This window comes from Coloeus monedula (assembly GCF_965178545.1).
Source record: "Coloeus monedula genome assembly, chromosome: Z".
Lineage (NCBI taxonomy): Eukaryota > Metazoa > Chordata > Aves > Passeriformes > Corvidae > Coloeus > Coloeus monedula.
Genome location: NC_138822.1, coordinates 61,899,553 through 61,916,586, shown reverse-complemented (window position 1 = coordinate 61,916,586; position 17,034 = coordinate 61,899,553). Strand labels below are relative to the sequence as shown.

The following is a 17,034-nucleotide window of genomic DNA, read 5'->3' as shown; positions in this document are numbered from 1 at the left end:
AAATGTGCAGAGATATAGATTCATAGTCAGCAACTACAAAAAATAGAAAAGCATACATAAATCAGGGCCACAAAAGCATAAACCAGCTCAGTATTTCTCTCTTTATAGTAAGGGAAAAAGCGTAGTTTATTCTCTTGGGACCTGAAAACATTATTCACAGGATTGAAAAAGAATATTCATGTCAATTACATGGAGAATTTTTTATTTAGATGAAGGAAACAAACTAAAGTTGATTGAATTTGAATTGAAAATGCATTCTGAAAACAAATGTAGCTTAAGACTGCCTTGTGTAATGCATAATTAAGAAATATTTATAAAGGTCTTGATTTATCTTATTTTTTAAATTTCCATTTTTTCTATAAAGGAAGAAGTGAAGTTTCTACTCTAAAGCTTAAGATTGGCCAGCTGTGTATCTCTCCACTCCTATTCTGGCATAGCAGAGCAAACATTAAAAAATTGTTTTTTCAAATAAAGAAAAATAACTGTGTATTTAATGACGTTTAAGAATTCAAAGGTTTTATTTTGCATTCTTAATAATCACAAATTTTACTCTGTAGGTGGGTTCCACAAATATAAGCCATATGTTAACACCCAGAGGAAAAGTTTATGCTGAGCTAACCGTGTCTCAACTGTATCCTGGAGAATTCATGCTTGTAACTGGGTCAGGGTCAGAACTCCATGATCTGAGGTTAGTGTATTTTTTAATGCAGTAAGTACATAGTGCTATACAGTCACATTAGTACAGAAACATTTTTACTAAGTTCCAAATTCTCAATTATTACTCAACAACTTTTTCACAAAGTTCACGAGAACTCTATTTCTTTATTGATTTTAGTTTCTTAGAAAGTTGGTTGACTTGAATTCCGAAGTATAAGCGCTTGGATATTGGATTATCGCTGATGTAAAAAGATGGAGAAGTTGCTAACAGTTATGTAATATACTTTGTTGGAGGAGTTCTTATTTTGTTGTTGAACCTGTTTGTCTTTGGCATTGTATGATGTAACACAGCATGGCTGTTCCTTTCTAGTGCGTTCTCTTACGCAAAAAAAAGAAAAATTGGCTCTTAACAGGGATGACCCCAGAGGCACTGACCTGGCCCATACAGACAGGCAGTGCAGTCTTCGTGATACTGTGGTACTGTCTTCTGCTTTGGGCTCTGGGGTCACAGAGTGAAACAACAGAAAGAAAGAAAAAAGTAGAAGCAGTTGCAGGATGACTTCACAAAATAACTTTTCATAGATGAGCATTGGAATTGACATTTCTAGTGCTCATCTTTACTGGAGGCTGCTGGCAAATCAGTTAATCAAAATGAATCAACACATTAAAGACTGAAATTCACTACCCTAACTGGCAAAGAATAATGTACTGTTTCATAGCAGCCCCACAGTAATCAGTAGGAACATTGCCACATTCAGGAAACAAATGGCAGAGCCAGATCTAATGTATTTAATTCTACAGATTGTCGGCAGTCCTGTTTCGTACTCGCTAGGCCTGAGATCTTATAATACTGCTTAACAATGTAGTACTCTGTAAGATTTTTAAATATACCCGTTTTATTTATTTTCTGAGCTTCCTGAAAGATAATTTGCAGCTGTTGTTTTGGATTAAATCCAAACTGAACTCGCTGCCAATACTTTAAATGTTGTATTCAGGAAGGAACAAACCTGCTTGTACATTTCTGTTGTCACAGCAATTTATTTAGAGACTTCTTATGTTCATCGTGTTTATTCCTTACTCTTTTTGTATCTTGACATTTTATTAACAGATTCTGGATCCAAAACCAAATCAGTTGTCATTGTAGGAGATCACTTATTTCTCTTACCTTAAAAATACTGTTCTACCCATTTAAATGCTGTTCTTTCCTGGCTGTATCTCAGATGCCTGTGTTCCTATATCAGTGTCTCACCAGAAAACTCTGTTTAACATCAAGGTTGGATTTGTCTATCTAATGTAGCACATAGTTTTGTTGGTTTTGAGAGTGTGGGACTGGGAGCTGCTGGGGAAATGAACACTAACAATAAATAACTCCTAGTAAAATCTTACTAAATTCATTTTTTTCAAAAGAAGTGTAACATCGGTGTTGTGTTTTATGTTCAGATGGATAGAAGAGAAAGTAACAAGAGATGGATACAAAGTTGAAATAGAAAACATGACAGATGAGATGGGAGTGCTTAGTGTAGCAGGTCCATATGCACGACAGGTCCTCCAGAAACTGACAAATGAAGATCTCAGTGACACTTCGTTTAAGTTTCTCCAGTGTAGACATCTGAAACTTTCCAATATTGCTGTTACTGCCATTAGGATATCTTACACAGGTAAGCAATAGAAAAAACATACACTTAAGGAAAGAGACAATGAATAAAATAATAAATGTCACTAAAATTATGTTGAAATCTAAGTCTCATCATGTATTCATAAGAAGTAGGTTTGTTACACTTTAACATATAAGTATGGGTGGAATCCCAGTACATTGATTTTCAAATGTGATATGGTCAGGGTCTGTGCTGAGTTTTTCCAAGACCTTTTTCTCTAGAAATACCCTATAGTGTAAATATTGATTTTGCAAAACAGAAGGCCAGTTCTGATAACCTCTTCGGTATTTGCTGCAAAACCAGCATCAAGAACTGGTTTTGGTTTACTGTATATTAGTGTTTGTAATGTGCCTTGAAAATGTAATGCTGTAGTGCTTAATGTTTGGCTTTCCCAGTTACTTTTTACTTTTATTTCTTTTTACATCCATTTTAAGTGTAATAGACTGAATTCAGAGCATTCTGAAGCAGCTGAAGTCTTTGTAATTCATATTCTCTTTCTGTTGTGCTAAATATGTTACAATACACTCATTCTTATTTACATTCAGTTACATTTGCTGTTCACTTGCCAAGTCATCATCTGTTTATAATGTCCTTAATTTATCATTGTGACTTTGTTACATGACCTTTTCTTATCAGTTATTTTGATGTTTTTTTTACCCACAGTTTTCAGTTAACAGTTTAAATTTGAATAATAGTACCACTGCTTAAATGTAGGGAACAAATCCTCTGGTAGTTCTTGCTGGGAATTAGATTTGCTATATGATAGAATTTACTCTACAGTGTGAATTAACACAGCATTGACTCTCACTTTTGACGAAGGAAAGGAGTGTATTTATTAGGATCATTTAACTGAGCTGATAAAAATAATAATCTTGTTTGTGTAACAGGTGAATTGGGCTGGGAGCTCTACCATAGAAAGGAAGATTCTGTACCTCTTTACAGTGCAATCATGGAAGCTGGCCAAAAAGAGGGAATTGATAACTTTGGAACATATGCTCTAAATGCTTTAAGGCTGGAAAAAGGTTTCCGAGCCTGGGGAGCAGAGGTCAGGAAATGGAACTTCCTTATTATTCTTTCTGGAGGTTTGGGGTTTTTTGGAGGGGGCAAGTGTTGTGTTAGTGGGGTTGTTTATTTAATTTTTTTATTTTCTTGTGACTATGCAGCTTTTAGTCATAGTTAGCATAGCTGTTATTTGTACCAGTTTCTCAGTTTAGCATTAAAAGAAAATTTTCCTCAAGCAGGAAAAGCTGCTATAATTCTTACTGGTGATTTTCTAAAGACAACTGGTGTAGCCCATTGCATTGCTGGCAAAGAAACACTTATTTTGATTCACAGATGGTTTTCCCTCTTGTGTATAACAAAATTATGAGTGTTTTGCTGAGCTCTAGTGTTTTAAAATCAAAGGTTTGGCTGACAGGTTCTCAAAATGTTTTATTTCTGTAATAACTATGTCATGAGAGGCAAATTATTTTTGCTTCAAAATGTATTTGGAACTTTTTCATTTCCCATTACCTTGTTCCTGCAGAATTTGCTCACTCATAATACAGAATTACTCAGGGGGCCTAGAGAATTTTGGGGGAAATCAGTATAGTTTCATTTTACATGAAACTTTTCCTTTGGAAATGAAAGAACTCAAGAGGTTGAAATGGTGGGAATTTAGGGGTCCTTTTGGTTTGCCATGTGCTAATTATTTTCATTCTTTCTTCAAGTGCTGCCTAACGAATTATTCTCCCTGCACCTCATGGGAAGGTGGTGAATGAAATTTGCTTTGTGTTTTATTTCCCTCTCCAGCTAAGCCACTCGGCTGTGTTGTAAATGGTGTGCATACCTCAGTTACTCAGTCTTCTGAGGTTCCATTCTGCTTTGATGAAAAATCCTATTTCTTACTGAAATGTGTTTACTTTCCATATGGAAACTTAGATGACTGGTTTACACATCCATATGTTACATTGAGCGTGATAGTAGATACACTGAATCCCATATTGGAAGCTTGCAGGGTATTCAGACAGAAGTTGTGCATAGTGGAAGACTTTGACACAGGCGTAAATAAAAGGATGTATAAAATGAATAAATAAACCCCCCAAGCCAAAAGCTATGATGGTCCATCATGTATGGATGGTGAATTTGTATCTTTTAACAGATGAACTGTGACACTAATCCCTTGGAAGCTGGACTGGAATATTTTGTAAAGCTAAACAAGGTATGTCTTATTATTTTCAAAATGCTCTATTATGTCCAAGCTTATTCTTTAAGTGTTTGAACATGAGAAATGCCATTAGCTGGAAAACAAAATAGATTTAGTAAATGAATGACACAACTATAATTATAATTACTTTATAAGTACCAACTTGTTTTAAAAAATCTTTCCCCATGTTTCTTGCTAACAAAATTATACATTAGATCAAGAAGTTGCAAATGCTAAATGTTGTCTATGTGATAAATAACTCTTCGTGATTTATTTTCAGAGAGAAATTTTAGTCATGTACTTTTTAAAACGTATAGTATATATATATATTTATATGTACATATATATATATACACACAAGTTGAATGAACCTGTTCATATTGTGAAAATATTCTACCTGTTTGTTCTTGTTAAAGCAGATATCTCTAGGATTTTTTTCCCTGGCTACCACTCTGGTACAACAAGTACGGAAAAAACTATAATTTTTAGAACTGCTAGGGACAACTGATAACAGTGTGTTAAATATAAGTTAAACTAGTATATTGGTTAAAAGAATAATTAGTTGTTCTTGGAATTTTTGAAGAGGTCCTCTGCTCATAACTTGTTTTCACCTGATTTGAAGGCTAGAGAATGGAGCTAGTTGAATTTAACTGTGCAGTAAAAAAGAAAAGAAAGATGTTACTCTATCTCCTTTGATCAGCAAGCTCACTTTTCTTGTATTAATATTTTAGGAATTCAAATTCTGTTTTAGTCCAATAGATACAATAAATTGCTTGTATTTCTCTTTCCTGGTCCAAATGAATCACAAACCAAATGTCTAAACTCTGTCAAATAGAGACCTTTCCATGAAATATGATGAAATCATGTCCTGTGCAGATCTAAAGCCATCTGCTGCTATCTCCATCAACTCAAACAGCAGTTGGCTGCACAATGGATCTGAAATTTCTATCATGAAAATTCTGGTCCTGGAGATTTCAAGTGAGGTACCCTAAGTGATGGGCTATTTCTGACTTAATCTTTTGCTTCAATTTTTAATCTGTAAATTAAAGTATATGAGCGAGATGAAGAAGAAAATATGTTTGCAAAACATTTAAACTTGACAATGTTGTAATGTGATACAGTGACAAATTGTTATTATTTTTGCTTCTTTTATACCTGAAATGGTAATAAATTAGATAATAAATAGTCCTTGATATTTTTGCCATGTTATGTGGAGGTGCTGTAGAACTGGTAAGAATCCCAAACTTAAGTTACAGCTCCACATAAAAAGCAAATCCTAAACTTTGCATAGGAAAGAATTATGGAAGCATGTTAAACTTAAAAGGATGCTTTTATATTATGAGACAATTTCACCAACCATAACAGGACAGTCCCAGGAAGGTGTTTTTCCTCTCACTGTTGAACCTGTCTATAGAAGGTAAGTTTCTTCAACCTATGCAGGAGTGAGGCAGGGTGCTCCCAAGGATGTCAATGGCACTTCCTACATGTACTGGAGTTACAGCTCTCTCTACTGGGTAGTACAGTTTTGCCTTAATCAGAGGAAGTGACACATGCAAGGGAAATGCAGAATTTTATAGATTAGGATTAAGTTGCATTTACCAATCAAGACCTTTTCATTTTGAGAAGAGATTAGCAAGATTGCAGGGAATTGAGATAAAAGAAAAAATGTTACTATTACTTGTTTTTCTTTCCACTTCATTTTGATACATCTGTTTGTTTTCCTTTTTCTTTTTTTTCCCCCTTTCCTTTAGTGTAAATAGGAAAGCAGCCATAAAGAGGGAAAGCTGTTGCTTGCCAAGATATCCATGCAGATCATACGAAGGCATTAATGTGCAGGAAGCACTTGATTCTTTACTGCTCTGCACACTTCTCCTCATGGTTGAAATGCAGGGTTGGAGCAGTTCTCCAGAGCAGATACTCAGATTGTAGACAAATGGGCATGAATGAATCTCCTGCAGAAATGCAGGGTGTCAGCTTGAAACATTTGCCAGTTTTGCTAAACTAATGTGAAAAAGGAAATAATCAATGTTTTTTTATTGACTCAGATGAGGGCAGTTGTGACTGTATGTTGGCACTTCAGAGGTACCTGAGCTAATTCAGCTATTGGAAGCACTCTAAACACTGCAGCATGAAAAGCAGTGTGAGATTATTTACTGTACTTCTTGGCAGTTTGAGTCCCAGTTCCATGCCTCTGGTTTTGTTGCACCATTCTTTACAGGCCGCCGTGACTGAACACAAGCAAAATACTCCTTTGTTATCTGTTTCTATTGTTGTGGAAACTTTCCCCTCAAAAAAGGGCAAACGAGATAAAAACTACAAGCAACATATACTTAAATACTTCTTCTTGACATTTTGGTCTGTTCGGCTCCTCACAAGGATCATTCCTTTAAGCATGCGCCCCCAGCTGGGGAAAGTGCTGATTTCTGTGTAAATTAGAACCAAAAGGCACTGTTGAGTTAATTACTAGGGTGCTTCTTACTGTGCAACAAACAGCTGAAATAGCTCACAAAACGGTTGTGAAAAGACTTCAGCATCAGTGAATCTCGAGTGGTATGTCACAGAAAATGAAAACACTTTCTAAACAGATTAAAATGAATGAAGAGCCAGATGCCAGTGAAGGTAATACGGTCAAAAAGAATTTTAATTTCTACAAGAGGACATTCAAATATCTGGGGAATATATATGAAGCAATGTAAAGTCCCCATAAAATCCTGGTAGTCTCTGTGTTTAGAAAGCTTGGTGTATAGATAATCTTCATGTACAAACAGACTAGTAATTTTTTTGTGATGTATCATAGGAAAAACTTAAAAGCTTAAGCTGACTTTATTTTTCCTCACAGGGTATTAAATTATGACATGGCAATAAGTAAATCCATTTCAGCAGGGTTTCTGTGGCAACTTTCATTTTGTTAGTAAGTCTGAGGCATTGTTCTAGTTGGTTTCCTCTAGACTCTGCTTGGTAATCCCTTTTCACTAATGTTAGTGTTAGTTGCTTCCTGCACAGATGATCAGGATGGGCTGCAGTTAAACTAAAGTGGAGGGACACTAACAGGATTAATTTATAATTTAGAGTATAAAATGCTTTCATAACTTCCCAACAAAATCCTGTCCAGTTTAGCGATGGGATTTTTAAAAATATCTGTTGCCTTTCTTCTGGCTGTTCAATTACATTTAGTAAGTTAGGTAAGTTGTTAGATAGCCTCATCTCATTAATAAGCACTCTGCTACTAAATATTCCATAGAGTCCTAATGTTAGTTACTGTGCCAGGAAATACACAGAATATCTTTTAAGAAGAAAATACGCGATTCTTTTTGGTCCACATCCAAGAATACTGTTCTGCACATTTGCACTTTCTCAGGTTTTTGAGTGCTCAAAGATGTAGCATATCACCTCTGAATGCTTAAAACAGCCTTATTTTCCTCCTGACTGCAATGGACCAGAAACCCTGTGAAACTTGGTGTTAAAGGCCTTCATACCAGCTCACAGAAATTAATTTTTTTCAGGAGGATTTTTCTTGCGAATCCAATAATGACAACATTCCTGAAGAGATCAAAGGCCGCAGTTGGCTGTTTGTGGGTTTGTGCTTGTGTTGCTAAATCCAAGACTGCCATCTCCTGGTCACACTCTCTGCAGCAGCAGAGACTTGGGAACAGCACCGAGGCTTGGGAAGGGAGTGCAGTAGATTAAGGAAAGCCTTTGGAACTCTGCTCTAGTGTGCTCTTATAGGCCAGGATCCGAGTGCTTAACCCATATTTCGTTTGTTTCCACCAGGAGAAACTACTGCTTGCCAAGGCAGTGTTTCTTTGCCTCAGGCCTCTTCATGTACTGGGGCAGGTTTTTTGTTCTCAGTTCCAAACTTCTTTCCAGATTTTTCTATATACAGAATATTTTTTTTCTTTTCTGCTTTCCTTGTACACTTACCACTAATTGCATTTCATCTCCTCCAACCCTGCTCAGTAACTGCCTGAATGTCCTTTTGAAAGCACACCTCTCAGGCTACAAGTGCTACCTCTTTTCTCACCTTGACATCGGTGGTTTTTACTATGGCACCTGTTAGACACATGAGAATTTAATTGCTTTGGTATGCATTATGAATAGAAGTTTTGTCACACCCATCAGCTTCTTATAGGTAAGTGAATGACAAGATCCAGTCCTTGAGTATTGACCTAACCTCCAACATAACAATACGTAAGATATTATCTATCAGGAAACTAGGATGAGCAGTTCTAAGGATGTGTCTCCACCCTTTTATTCCTTTGATATCAGGTTTAGACTTACAGTTTTATGCCCTCCACTTTCTAGTCATTTGTTTCTGTCCTGGCCACTCTGCCAAAACTGCCCCTCAGTTGTTTAAGTCCAACTCGTGTTCCCATGGTCTTGGTGTGGAACAGCCTCAGCTTCAAGAATGCCTGTATCTCCCCCTGATTGCCATTGTGTGCCCTTGCTTCACTTCTCCAGCTTGCATACCTTTGTTCTGAGAGGAATGACTACAACAGTGGTCACTGACCCCACTCCATAATCTGGAATAAGGTTGTGTTTCATGCCAGCTTTACTCCACACAAGAAAGGAAAGAGGAGGAAGAAAGAATAGAGGCTTTACTGAAGAAGGGATAGGGATAGGAAAAAGGATGGAGTGATGGATAGGAAATTTGAGATGGGGCATAGTATTTCCCCCTCCCACTTTCAATCCCCATTTATTATGCCTATAACATATTAATTGAGTGTACTTTTCCGCCTAAATCCTGTCCCCATTCAAATTTAAGTTTAGGAGTGGAACCATATTCTATCATTACTTCATTTGGTGTCCAGAGGGTCAAAAACCAGAAGATTTATTCCATAAATTTACAGCTGAGGAAACATGTTAGAAAGGGTCTGCAAAGATATTGTTATATGTATAAAATGCACATCTAGGTGATTCCCTGTCTGCTTATTGGGCCATGTAAAGGAATAAGCACGCACTAAGATAGGGATTTTGAGCCAAAATAATTCAGTAATTCATCAGTTGTTTGTATCATACCAATTTCCTACAGCTGACTGCATACAAGAAAGGCTTAGGTAGATTGAATGAAAGATGCGTTGGTGCAGGTGCCATACATACAGACTGGCCATCTCCCTTACAAAACTCTTTTGTGCAGTGTAAGCTGTAGCTTTGATTTTCTACAGAAAAAGAAACTTGTCAAATATTTGCTGTCTGAGAAGAAAAATTGTCTTCATTTGTCAGGCCGGTGAGGCAGATATAATTTGGAGTGTTACCCTGAAATAATTAAAGAGCATCTAGCTAAGAAAATTTTCAAAATACTGTATAGAGGCTGTCTCCAGTGTGTTGTAACGTTATGGTTATAGCAGATCACAGCAGCTGTGCTGCCTTACTCAGTTGGATGACTCTGTGTTCATAATTTGGTTCTATGCCCACAGTCCTAAGTGGTATACTGAATAAATTACAACCGTTCCTTGTTGAGAGAGTTGTATGTCTTCACTGCAAGTTACTGTTGAACAAATACAGCATATTTCTTTTTAGATACTTTGACTTTATTCTGATAAACTGCACAGTCTAAAATTTTTTGACAGGTCTGTAGATAATTTCTATGCCTTTGTTTCCCTTAACTAGAAGAGGTTTTTACAGAGGATTGGAATTAGGATTGGGGTGCCACTGAAAGCCAGGTATATTTGAAACACAGTAAGTTAAACTCTTCCAGGTATTTCACTGTGAAAAAAGTCTCCTCATTGGTTATTGTCCCCTAAACTCTTTTTAAAAAACAGTGGGTTTATCTTGTGCTATCAAACACATGGCAACTAACACAAAGTAAAACCTGATAAGAAAGGTAAGGAAAATACATATATACAGCATGTTAATAGATGAAAATCAGTGGTATACCTTTAGCTATGTGCTATTTTTAAAATTTAGCTGGTTTGTCTTTGTGATAGGATTTTCCATTTTAATATGTGTGTTATCTAACACACAAGTAAAAAGGAACAGCCCATCTTTTTATCTGGTGAGCTGCACTCAAATTAAATGAAGCTAAGCAGTAGATATTGTCTTTATCTTTGGTGTCTAAGAACTGTTATTTTATGTGAAAACCATTACATCTGCCAAAGCTTAATGTTTTGGGAACTCATGCCAAGACAATGGAATGTCTTCTGTATTTTAAGCTTAGCTTTGTAGGACTGTCTTTACTTCAACTAGTATAAACATTTTACATTTTTCCTACATGTCAAGTCTTTTTTTTTTAAACTCTGACAGTGAAGAGCAGCTTTAAATTTTGTATTTGTTCAAGGTTGGAATTGTTTAGTGTTTTCATTTATTTCTCCTCTTTTTCTTCTCATTTTTGGTTTTGTTTTGTTTTTGTTTCTTTTAATATATATTCATTTATTGGATTATACTGGTTTAAATATGATTTTTTTGCATTATATTTTGCATGACAAAATAAAACAAATGGAAGCAATATGCAAACTGACTGTTTTTCTCCTAGAAAGAGGAAGCATTTGTTACCAAAATAGCCAGACTGAGGTTGAATGTGTCAGCTTCCAAATCCTGTCTTGATTGGAATGCACATACACTTAAAAAGAAAAAATGAATAATGGTGGAAATAGATTAGTGTGCAATTGACATGGGTACCCAAGAACTATAAAAGAAGTAAACAATTAGTTGCATTCCTATTGTTGGAATTTAAGAAGGTGCTTTAAATATTTAAATATTCAAATATAAATATATATATATATAAATAGATAGAGATATCTCTATAGATATCGATATAATTCTATATATATAGATATATATCTCTATCTATAGATATCGATATATATCTATATATATAGAGATATATTTATCTATATCTATAGATGCCCTTTTTTTGCAGTTGTGCATTATATATACACATATATTTTCACACATACATTTTTAAGCATGTTCACACAGTGTTCCAGTATGTATGTATATGTGTTTATGTATCTATACATGTAGATCCACACATTTTTGCAGTGTATATAACTACAACTATAACTACAACTATAACTATAACTATATATATATATATATATATATATATGAGAGGTGTATATTTTGTAGAGTTTGAATTCTAGGTTACATCCTGGTTATTTTTCCAAGCCATCATTCTAATAAGACTAGAATATTCTTAACTTCAATGAATAGAAAATAGCAAAGAACAAGCCCTTTACATTAAATCCCCATATGCATCTTCAGTTAGCATAATAGCTATGTAGTGGTTTAATCCAGGTGGCCAAAAGCTCAGCCCAGTTAAAATTAATTGGGAAAGAATTAAATTTTGTATCTGTAACCAACAGGCAAAAAATGTCCACATTTAGACATATTCTAAAGCCTGCTAGCTGCTTGCTCTAGTGGTTTCCATACCTAGGATATATAAAGTTGCATTTGAATACTTGTGTTTAGTTCCTCACAAGTTGTGTTCTATGCAGGTAAATACCTGATATTACATTTGCATGAATAGGAAGGAATGGATTCAGTGCTAAGTATCCCTGTGGAATGTTTCCTTCTTGGTATTTCTCTTTGTTATGCAAAGCATTTTAGTCTGTGAGTCATGCTGTGGTATACAGTCTTATTTGCATTTCTAATTGTAGGTATTTCCTACAGTTGCCAATATCATGTAGTAGAAAAATGAGAGGGAACTACCAGTAGATGGTTATTGTCTGGTTTGAGATCTTTCCTTTATATTTTGCGCAGCATCTTGACATTATATTCTAAAATGAATCCTCACAGGTTTTTTTCTGGTCTGAGCTGTGTTTCATGCCTTCTTTCCCCAAAGGGTGCCAGCTCTGATCCTTATGTACAGTATCTGCTTTATCCTCAGTTGAATCACCTTTACTTTCAGACTAACTGCTCCTTAACTGATTCATAAGCTGCTTTTCACAACTGCTTACAGAGCCTAGCCTTTCATGGTGCAAAATCTCTTCATCACTTCAGTAATTTCTTCTGAGTCTACAGATGTATGTGAACCTGAAGAACTACAAGAACACATGAACTAACTCTATAATATCTATTCCATGTACATGTTGCTTGTAATTCTGACAGTGCAATAATTCTTTATTGACATTAAAGAACAGAAACAGTATTTTTGAAGACTTCAACAATATTTCATTTATTTTCCCTTAAACACTCATCAAATTAATATAATAACTGCTTCAGACCTAAGATCAACTGCCATAAGATGGCTTTCACTGCTAGTGAAGCAAAAGCTGAAAAGCTAGAGGACTTTGTAATTTCTGTTATGTTTCTGCCCATGGGGCAGGCTGGTGGGTGTCTGGTAATTTAGCTGAATACAGTTCTTTTGTTCTGTCTGATCTATGCCATAGTAGCAAAAATGGACATTATGAAGAATTTCTTCATAGAAAGGGTTGTTAAGCATTGGAAGGGCCTGCCCAGGGAGGTGATGGAGTCACCATCCCTGGAGATGTTCAAGAAACAACTGGACATGACACTTAGTGCTATGCTGTAGTTGACAAGGCAGTGATTGGTCAAAAATTGCACTCAAAGAGCTTAGAGATCCTTTCCAACCTAAATGAGTCTGTGATAGAATCAGGCTAGTGGAATCAGCTCAATGGGATCAGATACAGTAAATACTGTCCTACATACCCTTGAGGGTTCAGAGAATTGCCAATGACTACCTCCATACTTGTCATACATTTGTGCAGTCTTCTTCTGGAGAAGAAGACTCTGAATGAGAATCTGCTTGTACCTTTCTAAGCAGGCTGAAAAAGGGAACTCCAAACAACAGTAGTATTCTTTACAAAACGTGCTGCATTATCCCACAAAATGGTAGATATGGGAAAAAACCATACCTACCTTAAAACAAGAATATGGATTAAACTGCCAGCTGTGAAGCCTGGCAGAGACACCAAAATGGAATACTGACAGGTTACTGTCATAAGTTGATGATGGCACCAAAAGGCAGTGAGTTGACAGAGCAAGGCCCAGGCTTTAGGATCTGAGTATTGGAATTCATTTCTTGTCGTAGTCACTGAAATGATGTACAATCTTCTGGCTTACAACCCTAACTGAGCAGGTAGTCTTGTAACACAGCTCACTACAAACATGTTTCTACTACGTTGGAATTATGGATATTAAAGGCTGAGATCTAGGAAAACTAATATATGAATAAAGTTACCAAGATATAATATACCAGTATAAAAATACCAAGATACAAGATATACTATCTGCCAAAGATTTGATTTCATCTGTATTTCATACAAAATACTTAAGTGACAGGCAAATACATTGAGATACATTTAGATATTTATATCTCTAAAAATTTTGGAGAACCCAAATAAATGTATATCATCATTATCTTGTATTATTTCAGGCAGCAGACTTTACAGGAAAACAAGCACTGAAGCAGATTAAAGAAAAGGGGCTCAAACGACGACTGGTATATCTCACCCTGGAAACAGATAATGTTGATCCAGAGGGAAACGAAAGTGTGTGGCACAATGGCAAGGCAAGGAAGGACTGTAGTTCATGTTACAAAAAATCAGTCTTAATTCTGCATGAACAGAATCTTTGTGTTTAAAGTGTGAATGCATTATTTCTATTTTACTGGCACAGAACTATTTGAAGCTATGATAACCACTCTAATCTTCAAGCAAAAGTAAAGACTACCTAAATACGTACAGAGAAGATGTGAAATGATATCAAGTCTCTGAAACTAGGGTTGGAACAGAGACAAAGTATTGTCATCCATTCTCTTTTTCTGCAAGTTCACCATTGTCCTAAGAACACTTTCAATACCTAAAGTAAATGAAACAATAGTAAAGTTTGGGGCTCCACACCTCAGCACAGATAATGTGTTGAAATAGTCACTAGCAGTTACATTGTTATAGATAATAAACATATGCAAGTGTATTGTACATGTTCCAGTGACAACTTAACTGAACATAAAAAGAATAGGCTATTTTTTCAAGGAGCAAAATATTCCCAGTTTCAGGTGGTGTTATTCTCTGTTGAGAATATTATGAACTGCATGAAACACCTGAAACTTGCTTGATATCTGAAGTGTATAAACAAAATGTGAGACGTCTAGTTGTTTGGGTTGTTGGTTGGGGTTTAATTTTCAGAAAATCTTGCTGTGTCTTGAAAATAAATACAATTGGTTTGGGGTTTTTTTCAGGTTATTGGCAATACCACATCTGGATGTTTCAGTTACGGAGCTCAGCAGAGTCTAGCTTTTGCATATGTTCCCATGGAACTCAGCAAAGTTGGACAGAAATTGGAAATTGAACTTTTAGGTAAAAATTATCCAGCAACCATTATACAAGAGCCACTGGTGCTGACTGAACCAACGAGAATGCGCCTTCAGAGAAAGGGTGAAAGTCCCAAAATATAAACACAGATGAAGATACAGAAAATTGTGCAGTAGAAAATAGTACCATTAATATGCATAAAATTACGATAATTAAACTACTTAGATTTGCAAATTACTAAATACAAGATCTTCAATGCCATACATGAGTGAGAAATTCCACGGCGTTACGTCCTACTTCCTTGTATGTGCTGTTCACATTAGAGAGCTGAGCAGAGTTGATGAACCACTGTGTGCTCTGTTTCCCAGCAGCAAGCACTTGTGAGCAGAAAGTGGCAGAGAATGAGTACATCATTGATGCGGCTTGCTCCCACATTGGCTGTCAGATCTGCATTAATCCATATGAGAAAGGTGCTCTTGATAGTGTCCAATAGCAAATTACTCCCCCTCCCTCACACTAACAGTTCCTCCTTTGCCTGCCCTCGAGGTAAAGTAGCTTATCCTGCCTACTTTACAACATGAATAGCAAACTTACCATAAAATCATATCACTAGTTCTACACAGAGTGCTTCATAAAGAATTGAAAGACATCCCACCATTAAAATAATAAAGGCATTATTAAAGGCAAACTGAATTCCTGGCATTTTTTCTCTGCGTGTCAGCCTGGCAGAAATTCTCACAGAAGACCAAAATCTAGTTCTTCTCAATGAAACAGTTGTAGGAAGCCCATTTTTCACTGCTTTACATAAATCCTCTGGCAGATTACATGTAATATCCTACAACAAACAGTAGGTTATCATTTGATTTCTGAACAAAGCTTAAATTACAGATTTACTGTATTAAATCTGAAGAGCTAGACTGGTGCCAAAGACGGTCACTTTTTCTTTACTGGTAATTATAGATTGAAGCAACAGTAAGAGCCATATATTATTACACAGAAATACTAACAATGAAAAAATACAATTAAAGTCAGAGCAAAGGAGCTTTATTGAGTGTTAAATATTCAATAACCCAAGTAAGCAGGATTGGGAGTGTGTATGATGGGAACGCACTAAATTAATAAAACAGTCCTCTGGAATTCAATAATACGCTCAACAATTCTTCTGAATAACAATGTTAAAATTTCCTGCTTAGTAATGCTCTCCTTTAAGCTATAGATAAATGTTTTCAAAGTATGTATGTGTCATGTCCGAAATGCACTTTGTTCAAGGGACTTGGTGCTTCTAAATGTTCAGCAAAGAAGCAAATGTACAAATAGTATATACCAGGAGAAACATAATTTGAGTAATGAACACTCACTCTTGATAAAGTAAGCTGACATTACATTGTGCTGTTTCAAATATCTTTTACAAAGCAGGTCAAAATTAAATACATGAGCTTTGCCAGTTTGCAGGTAGTACTATCTTGAATGAAAAATCCATTCAGAAATTATTCTCTGTTATACTTTCATGAGTGATTTGGTTCTATTATGCTGAACCATCAGATTGGTACTTTTTCTAAAGATAACATTATTTGTAATGAGGCGCTTAACCACTGTGTCTCTGAAAGTTAAGAAATCTGAAGTACAACATGATGCCAAATGGTTTTGCTTAGACTATGGAGGAAAAGAGCTATGCTTAGGAACACGGTTTTGAATTTCAGTATTTCCCAAGATTATGCAAATTCACTAGATACCACATCCTGGAGTGTAGTGCAACAGTTACTCTGAGACAGATTCACCTATACTTTCCTAATTAGCTTTGCTATGCCAAAAGTGTTCCAACAATGCCTCTCTATCCCAGCCTCACAGTTACAATCAGGTTTGTAACTCCTTTTCTGACTCAGAAGAAAGATTAATACATCAACCAGATCAATCTGACTGCAAAAGGGAGAGGCTTTCTGCAGCCTGAGCAAAGAATAATGAATAGCAGATATAATTCCACAGCCAAGTGAACTCAGAAGCTGTACCCTCCGTGAGCTTGTACTGCATTTCCAGCTGTAACCTCCCAACCCCATTACTCCATGTAGCTGATGCAGACCTCTCTCATTTTACAGTGTACTATTACACAGGCCCATACACTGATTTCTTTGTCGGTTTCTCACTGACAGCTCTTGTCACCCAAGTCTCACCAAGATCAAGCTTTGGCCAATTAGTGGAAGCTGTATGAGGAGTGGCTGAGGTCACAACTTCCTCCTGAGGGACAGATACTGATCCCTTCTGTGTGGTGACTGGTGACAGAACCCAAGGGAATGACCTGAAGCGTAGCTGGGGCAGGTTTAGGTTGGAT

The 17,034-nt window shown here is 36.1% G+C and overlaps 1 protein-coding gene across 1 annotated transcript in view; it reads left to right on the top strand.

The window, feature by feature from the left end:
• The window catches only part of DMGDH (dimethylglycine dehydrogenase), a gene marked incomplete at both ends in the record, with an annotated part of 40,190 nt that extends 25,339 nt beyond the window's left edge, over nucleotides 1–14,851 (top strand). Inside the window, 6 exons of the mRNA XM_082301297.1 lie at nucleotides 558–688; nucleotides 2,098–2,315; nucleotides 3,200–3,357; nucleotides 4,453–4,512; nucleotides 13,832–13,966; nucleotides 14,636–14,851. Coding sequence (XP_082157423.1) covers nucleotides 558–688; nucleotides 2,098–2,315; nucleotides 3,200–3,357; nucleotides 4,453–4,512; nucleotides 13,832–13,966; nucleotides 14,636–14,851 — 918 coding nt within the window. The remainder of the gene's footprint in view (nucleotides 1–557; nucleotides 689–2,097; nucleotides 2,316–3,199; nucleotides 3,358–4,452; nucleotides 4,513–13,831; nucleotides 13,967–14,635) is intronic.
• Between the last annotated feature and the right edge of the window lie 2,183 nt (nucleotides 14,852–17,034).